The following is a 9389-nucleotide window of genomic DNA, read 5'->3' on the forward strand; positions in this document are numbered from 1 at the left end:
ACGCCCTCTGTGTTGGCACCTCTGCTGCATTGCCGGCCTCATTCAAATAAATGGGGCCAGGTCGTTTTTTTTTTTGCAGGACTGTTGTCTGTCTGAGCGTGGTGTAAACATAATCTTGAGAAGTACAGCACCGCTGGAAACTAGCATGCATGCTCTGTGAACTATCTCGTAAATTATGTAGTTATTGTTAACACTCAAAAAGAAATGTGTGTATAAATCAGAGACAAAAGACAGGTGTCAAAACTGGAAGCCTGGTTTTAATTGATATTGCTCTACTGTAATAATCCTGAAAGGCATAGTCTGGAGTAACACATGTAATGTTTCAACCCATAGTAGTTTAAGTTACAGAATCATAGGTCTCTCTTTTTGCATTGAACAATATATACAATGTGAAATAAATACATTTACACAAATGGACATTATTGTTGGAGCACACTTGTATGATACACGTCACAAAAATATACAGGTTATCGTTTCTTTTTTTCTTTTTTTTTCATTTACTGATGTGAAGCACATCTAAAATCTACGGACATGTTTTTAATAACACTACAGGGTCTTCTCTCGAACACAACTCTTCTCCACCACGCCAGGCTTTTTTTTCAATCTTTAAATATCCTTTGTATCCAAATGTGTCATCGTTCTCTCCCCTTTAAATATTTTTCTTCACATTTGCAAATTCAGACTGCAGGGTTAGCCACAGCACAAGTGGCAGTTACATTTGGGGAATAAATACAACTAAATGACTAAACACTAGAGCTGCAGATAGACACAGTTTGGCCTTAGCAGATTTCAGGGGCAGCCATAGATGGACAATCCTGCTTTGTCCCTATGCCTACATGACTTGTCCTTCTGTTCCAGCTAAACTACTGCTACATAGAGTATTTGCAGATAATGGATCCAAGTTCCAGATGAGGGCGATAACATGGTGCCCGAAGTGCAACTAGGTCAAACTCTTTCTATCGAAAAAAAAACCCAGACAGTTCTTCTTCCAACACTCTTCATAGAAAATACCAGTTTGGTTTGTTGTCATTTATATGGTTTTAGCTTCAGCCACAGGATTATTTTAACAGCTTTAACAGCTTTTAGATGTTTAACCCAAAACAAGTGCAGCTCTTGTCTCGTCACAAAATATTGCTTCTTAACTCGAAAAAAAAGTATGAAAACACCATCGCCTTGTACATTTAAATAATATCTTGGCTATGAGCAGCAAGTTCATCAAAACCACTGAAATAATCACACAATCTCCCTCCTGATTTTAGCTGGTAGATTTATTATTTTTTACTCGCAAAACAAAGTTGCACACGGTGAACCAATTCCCTGTCATGAAACACAAATAACTACATATCAGAATTTACAAGTTTAGAAATGTAACTTTGTTCATTTTAAAATGTGGCTATTAATCAAATCCAGCTCAGCCTTAATCACCTCAGGGAGATGTGTAACATCTTTCATCGCCTTGAATTGATCAGAAGTACACAGCATTGGTTTGACAACTGACAAATAAATAAAAACAACAGAAGAGAAACAATAGTAAGAAAAGAGCACCTTTCCTACATAAATTATTCGTAGATTATTGTACAGTGGTAAGAAACACTATCTGTCTGACGACTTGCAATCAAAAAAGGAAATTCAACCGTCATCAGGGATTTTGCCTAATGCTTTTTATATGCACCTTAAATTATTTGTATGTATGTTTCTGCAGATTACATGTCAATGTTTAAGACAGAGAGTCCAAGCAAGAATTTATGCTATTTGTAGCACAGAATCTATACATGTGTATAAAGAGGCAAAACAAGGAGAGTAACATGTGTTCGTTAAAGGAGACTTTGAGTTTAAATCTTGAGTTCTTAATTCTGGGGCCAAAGCAGAACAATGTAATGAGTGCATGGTGAAGAGAAACAGCAAATGCAAACTAAACATGTTGAGCTTTTCTTTAACATTTCCCATCAACCTACAAAAAAAAAATCATCCTAAATTTCCACTGTTCGATCACTTTTTACTCTTTGTTGTAAAACAAAATATCTTTCTGGAAATGAACTGAAAACGGGACACAACTATGAGGGAAACGTTTTTCATCTTCATATTTTCTCTTTTTGACTGCAGAAACAGTAAAGATGATTGAGCCGAGCTGCATGGAAGGCAGTTATGTACAGCAAGTTTATCAAAAAAAGAGTCACCTACAGTTCTGAATTACTCAAATGTCCTTTTCCTATTACCGTTTTTTAACCTAAAGATATACAGTATATTGTTTACAGGAAAGTTACACAAATGATCCCTCTTTTAATAATTGTATGTTGTTTCTTCATTTAGATACTAAATATTTAGTTATTTATGTAGAGTTTGGTAAAGATGAATACTTTAATTTGATCTTGGTGGTCTAGTTTCTAGAAGAAGAACCTTATTTGAAAGCCTTCATTGAGAGAGAAAGCGGTGTCCAGACCCCCGGCGGACTGATCCGACAGACAGACAACATGGCCTCTACTCTACTCTGTGTTGTCTAAAGAAGAAGCACACAGCACAAGAACGGGAATCACCACAATAAAAAGTACACAGCAACTCCTTAGAGGACTCAAATGAGGAGGAAAGGATCAAACAAAAAGACTTTAAAACAAAAAAACAGATAAAACTAAAGAAACAGGGTTTTTTCTTGATAGAAAAAACAGCGAACATGAAACACACATCGAGGCTGAGCTACATTTTTTTTTCTTCTTTTTTTCTCGATTTTGTTTCCAATAAAATGTCTTATGTTAGAATTATAATCTGTATAATTTACAATATACAATGTTTAAGAAGGCTGAGAAAATACCCCTTACTAATATTACTGATGTTTGATACAGAGCATGTCATGTTAGAGATCAACTATACTTAAACTGCAGCACTCCTCTGCTGTTGCCATTTTAGATTACACCGTTAACTACATTACACATTTTGGCATTCTTATTCGGTTTTAGAAATAACATAAACAGTGACGTAAAAAAATCCCTCAACTGTCTTCGCCCGTTACAGCTGTGATCTGTCGGCCATAGAGTCTCACTCAAACGATGGAATCAATGTTTCTTCACTTGACTGTACAATGTCAGACAGCTTCCTATAAGCTCAGCTTTCCATTTCTTGCAGCTAAGAACTATTGACTTTGACTTCAAAAAAGTCTGTGTGGTTACAGGTTTAATTAATTTAGAGAGTCAAATTTACATTTTTAAAAATGCTATTTGTGAGACTTCTGGGTGTCCACTTTAAATACAGTTAATGTTGTCAATTTTAAGTTTTCTTTTAACTGGTAGACAAGATAAGCAAAAACCAGTTGCAATATTCCCCCTATGCAATTTATTCTTAAGACTACCTATTATTAATTTGATTAATGCACTTTATTTATTTGGATGGTTAGTTTCCATCATTACAGCACAACAACATATACAAGAAGTGGAATAGCGAGCGAACATGAAACAGCCGTTGTGGTGTTTTATATATTTGATCATGTTTCCCTCCGCACGGATCCAGATTTCGGTTATTCTGACGGTCCCCACACTCAGAAACATCTTTGAAGACAAAAACTGTGTATGACGAAACATTGGTTTTTAAACAAAGAACTGTCTTGGTTCAATCAGATTAAAAGTGACAGCAAAAAGAACCTGGTCAAAAGATGTGGTGCACACATCAGAGCTGTGTGATAATTGCAAACTGGATGTTGGATCTTTTAGTTTTTTTGCTGTTTGTGTTGCTGCTTCAGCCCTCATGTTAACCATTCTTCAGAGTTTTTTTTTGTGACAGCAGCATTAACATCCCATCCTCACATATCTGGTTCCTATTTGTTCCCCTCTTTCTCTCACAAAGGAAATATTGACTGTTATCTAATACCTTATGGCAAATTACACAGAGAAAAAGAGAAGCTACAAACTCCCCATTCTCTCTTCCAAATTTAAGACTGGCACGTTATGTTAATATTGCAGACTTAGTCCATATGCACAAACCCCTTCTTTAAAACCACTATTGCTCAGAGTTTTCTAAGATAAACGCTGATTTGTTAATACATTATTACTTGTTATATTTATATATATATGATAATTGCTGAAAGTGGTCAAGCTGATAGAAAAAAGGAAAGACATATTGATTGATTCAGTTTTAAGAAGACAATATTAATAACAAAAACAAAGCCGTGTTATATGTCATATACAGGATGACAGTTATTTACAACCCTAATACTGGTTTCATCACTAAGATTATTTTCAAGATATAAATAAAGAAAAAAATAAGGAGCTTGAAAGCAACAATAGTTGTTCTTCAATCAGTTTTGTCAGCACACCTTTCCTTCTGGTTTGTATTGCGTTGAGTGACTGAAGCGACCCCATCACTCCCTGAATGAACCACAATAGCTCTGTGCTGACGCCAGAGACGCACTGGAAGTTGTGAATGCAACAGAGCAAGGAGGATAGTACTGAAGGGACAGTTTTTTTCGAGTTTGGGTAATGAGCACGGGCTGGACTATTCTTAATGGCACATTGACGGACTCAAATCTCTACTGACTTGTGTGTGGAGAGCAACAAACCCGGGCCACTGCGCGGCTGAGAAGGTTTCAAACAGACGTCTAAACACAAGACGAGTGTTCGACAGAATAATTACAGAGAATGTGGACTGAGCCTACGTCTACCAGCGGGACAAGCAGGAATCAATTCTTGACAGTAAAGATCAAGTCTTTTCTTGTTCAGTCATGTTTTGACTCATGAACTCTATCAGTCAATCACACTTTAAGTGGTTTCAATATTTGGAAACATTTTCAGCCACATCGAGTGTGCAAACACTGATTCTATGGTTATACTGACAGTTGTGGGAGGCCAAGGTCTTCAACAAATAGTAAAGTTGTGGTCGAAGTAGGGGAGTCATGGGAAACCAGGAATTGAATTTAGGGAGAACCAGAAAGTGTTTACAGCAGTGGTTTCTAATCCTGACCCTGGCCCTGCTGGTTTTCATTATAACCTGACACATTGTACATACCTGGTGGAACAGAAAACCAGCAGCACTCTGGAGGCCCAGCATTGAAAGCCACCAGTAGATCAAACCAGAAACAGTTTGGGGTTATGACAGTCCAGTTTGCTGGCATCCTCTGAATGGATGAGCTCCATTCTTTGGCAGGGCAAATCTCCTCTTCTTTTCTTTCTGTCCATCCTTCCAAATTTCAATGTACATGTAATTTGACAACAAACGTCATTAATAGTTCTTTCGTGTTCTTTTTTTTCCTCCACTCGTTTTCTTCTTGAACACTTAAAAAACTCTGTTGGGGGAAATGGGGAGGGAAAAGGAGACACAAGTGCAGTCGTAAAGTCTCTTAGAACTAAAATTAAGAGTTTTTAGTTTCTTTTAAATGTGTCCTCATTTAAGCGCATGTCTTTTAACAACATCTTAATCGTTATTAAATGCATAAGAGTTTTGCCATCTTCAATGTTCGGCTCCACCGTGGTAACTGTTGAGTGATTTTTTAAATAGTTTTAAAAGGAAATATCTTCTTCCCTTGGTAATATTGGGGTCATGTCAGTCTGTGTCAGCATGTTTCCCCCAAAACAAAAGGTCAAGTGAGCACCCGTTTGTCAAAGATGCTGGAGGTTCAGGGGTTCAGGTAAGAGGTTTAGGTGTTTATTCATAGGGGAGGGGGTCAGCAGAAGTACTTCAGGAACATATTTCTGTGTGTGTGCGTGTAAGAGTGTGTGTGTGTGTGTAAAAGAGCAAGAGGTCATTCAAAGTGAGATTCGGACTGGCGCCTAGCTGTCCTTCAATCTATTTTCCTGTCCTCAGACCTTGGCTTCCAGCAGCTCCAAGAAGAGTTTGTGCATTGGGACTTTGCCGTCCTGCTTGATGCTGTAGAAGTGTTGCACAGCTTTGGTGGAGGTCTGGCGGAGGAGAGGGAGGGTCATGAGCAGCTTGCCAGCCCGGCGGGGATCCTCCTGGTGCTGGGAAGCCTCATAGTCCTGCAGGGCCTCATGGAGCACATCTTGAAGCTTCTGTACTGCATCCACATCTTCAATATGCATGGAGTCTGGAGAAGGGTGGAAAACAAATACACAAACATTTTTTAAATATGAACAAAATATATTTGAAAAGATACATGTAGTATCGTACAATGAAACACATCAATAAAATGATAATAGGGGGTTATGATTTGATTTAATTATTATCAGAACATGTTAAAAAAAAGGCGTCTTTTTCAGCCTCTTTTGCTGACTGAAAAGCTGATGTTCTGTTCTATTTTCCAGCATCAAAGGCTGGCAGGTGTATCATTGCAGAAACCTCCCACAACTCTCAAACAGTATGTGTCTCCGTCAGTACCTGTGCCCCCTCTGTCTGCTGTGTGAGTGAGGTGCTAAAGATTTCATCTAAACTCCAAACAGGCTCAATGCAGTGATGCTACGGACAGGTCACAACTCAGTATGTATTTATTTACTCCCCCCTACTGGCTACTGGCTATGTTAGCCTGCACAACACGCCCCCTCCCTCCATCCAATTTGTTCTTGTCTTTTAGTAATTTTTCTCTTGGACAATCTTTTGTAAATCTTTTGTAATAGTGTGTGTATGTATATATTACGTTGTGTGATGTGTCAAGCTACTTGGACCTTGAATTTCCCTTTGGGGATCAATAAAGTATTTATCTATCTATCTATCTTTAGTGAAGTGGGATCATGACATAGTATACCAAAAAAGTGCAAAAATACTTCTCTACATCCCTTTAAAAAAAAACTTTTAATAGTTTTAGCTTTAGTTTGAAATGCCTGTACTTTTTTTTAGCATTGCTGTGTAAAAAGAACTAAATCCAGGAGTGAGGCTTTAAAATCAGGAGCTTTCTCTGCCTCCACAGTGTGGATCTATTGGGGTGATGAATGGACATGCAGAGACGAGTGGGAGGAGAAAAAGAAATGGACTTGTAGAACGATGAAGAGATGCAGCAGTACCGTAGAGTCTGTGTCTATGTGTGTGTGTGTGTGTGTGTGTGTGTGTGTGTGTGTGTGTGTGTGTGTGTGTGTGTGTGTGTGTATAAGCATTTGGCTGCACACATCTGTAATCTCTCTTTGAGCTGGCATGTAAGGTGTGTTTTAGCATATGTGGCAGTAAAGGCTGAGAATGTCCCTCAATAGTAATGCTCCATATTGCCCCTTAGGGAGGCAAAGTCTTAATGTGAGCTGGCCTTTAGCTCGCAACCTCCGATCAATGACTCCGATCAATGACTACATGCATGTTAAATAATAATCACAAGGCAACTATTGATAGGCCACCAGATCCCAACACACACACACACACACACACACACACACACACACACACACACACACACACACACACACACACACACACACACAAAGTAGATCTGCAGAGGGGATAATATCTACAGTATGAGTGTATGTGGGACATTTAACACAATGCTGTGGTACTGTACTTCATGCTCACACCTGTTGAATGTAAGCACACTTACACACTAGCAACCTCGGCAAAGAAAGTCTGGACATAGACAAACATACATTTTATGGTAAGTGAATCATGAAAAATATGTTGTGCAGATAAAGTCAACATAAAATGTGTGAACACAGCCACACACACACATTCAAGTCCATGCTAACACAAACACAATCAAATACAAAGTGTTGGATCTATAGAGTGTAATGCATGTATCAGTATGCAGGACCAGACCAGTCAGTGAGTTGGATTTTAAAGGGATCAATAGAAAACTCTATCTGTTTTTTAAAAAACTTTTCTCCCAGTTTAAATAAGTGGGTGGTCCAAGCATTTGGATTAAAAAAAAAAGAAAATTGCCAGTATTTTGCTCAGTGAAAAGCGTTGATTGAGGTTAATGAGGTGAATTGTTAGGGTTAAATATATAATCAACATACAATATAAACTTTGGTTTATCATATCTCTATTTTGTCAGTATATCGCAAACATTTTCATGCTAAATATTTAGCTGCCCCTTTATGCAGTGTCTCTTGTTAAATAAAACCACAAAATAAACGTTGTACCGTATGGACTGCAAAGTGAAACAAATGCATAAAAACATGAATGTGCTGAATGTACAAATGTATGAGTGTTACTTCTGGTCGCAATTATAAAACAATTCCTGTCTCCTCGTTATTCTTGGATTTCTAATAAGTGGTTACCTGAAGTGCAGCCTATAATGACCATACATTAAAATGAAGTTTAATGAGTTTCACATTGTTTTTGATTAATACTGTACGTTTAGCATTAACGCTGGTAGACATGGCTGCTTCCCGAGCTCTGACCCGCAGTACACTCACAAGAAAAACAGCAGACGTTAATGAGCACAAGCACATGTTAACATGAAACTCACAATGCACACACACACACATAAATGAATGCACAGACACACACACCGACACACACGTGCCTCTTGTTTCCCATGGCTAGTTTAGCTGTCTTTACATGTGGGGCACGTTTGCTAACATTTCTTAAGGCTTGGCTTCATTAATGCAGACGATTAGCATCCTGTGAATTAATTAGTGTCAGTGCCCTTCAAAATGCTAATGCTAGCATTCTGTTGTCTTGAAGAGCAGTAAGAGAGTCTGGGCAATAATGCAAAGTTCCTATTTTGGCGTCAGCTGTTTCGATTTCAATCAGTTAAAAATTAAAACTATTTCTTGAGTTTTCTCAAAAGTGAGGTACAGTAAGCTTTTGATTGAGAATTATTCCACAAATTGCATGTGCCAAACTAGCAAAGGAATTTCAGCTTGTGTGTATGCGTGTGTGGGTGTGTGACTCTGAGCTGGTTGGATCAGTTGATTTATCATTTATTCTATATATATAACATACAATTATTTGTTCACCATTTTGATGACTGATTAAACATTTTGATTCAATAGATTATCAAGCAAAAATATTTCCTTGGTTCCAGCTTGTCAAATGTCAAGTTTTGCTGCTTTCTCTGTTTTATATCTTTGCAAAAATAAAATAGTTCCTGTTGGAAATGTTAAGGACCAAAAGATGAACCAATCATTAATTAATCTAAAGTATTGTTAGCAATAATTGAATATAATACGGTACATAGTGTTGTTTTGTATTGCAATATATTTTTTGAGGTGTACCTAAAACATCAGTTTTATCTTAAATATTTAGGACACTCTTTCTCTTTTGACCAGACCTGTAAACCCATCCAGGTCATTGGTTTTAGAGGCAACATGAATTACACGTATGTGAAACCTGTTTTCCAAAGAAGTATTCATAAACAACGTCATGATCATCAATACTGTTATCCAACCAGCCGAACCAGCCAGCTTTCTCAACTTTCAGCCAGCAACATTTATAGACTGACAAACACACACGAATAGGGAGGGCCAAGAGATTGATTGTCACATAGCCCACAGGAAAACAACACATCAATACTTTCTGCATGTGCATGA

The 9389-nt window shown here is 37.8% G+C and overlaps 1 protein-coding gene across 1 annotated transcript in view; it reads right to left on the reverse strand.

Annotated features, from left to right (window-relative positions):
• Positions 1 to 256: 256 nt before the first annotated feature.
• Positions 257 to 9389, reverse strand: part of esrrga (estrogen-related receptor gamma a) — a 74162-nt gene continuing 65029 nt past the window's right edge. Inside the window, exon 9 of the mRNA XM_068594045.1 lies at positions 257 to 6025. Within this exon, the coding sequence (XP_068450146.1) occupies positions 5781 to 6025 (245 nt within the window). The 3' untranslated portion in view covers positions 257 to 5780. The remainder of the gene's footprint in view (positions 6026 to 9389) is intronic.

Source organism: Clinocottus analis, unplaced genomic scaffold, assembly GCF_023055335.1.
Source record: "Clinocottus analis isolate CAN_PGR_092001 unplaced genomic scaffold, fCliAna1.0.p SCAF_1, whole genome shotgun sequence".
NCBI classification, from domain to species: Eukaryota; Metazoa; Chordata; class Actinopteri; order Perciformes; family Cottidae; genus Clinocottus; species Clinocottus analis.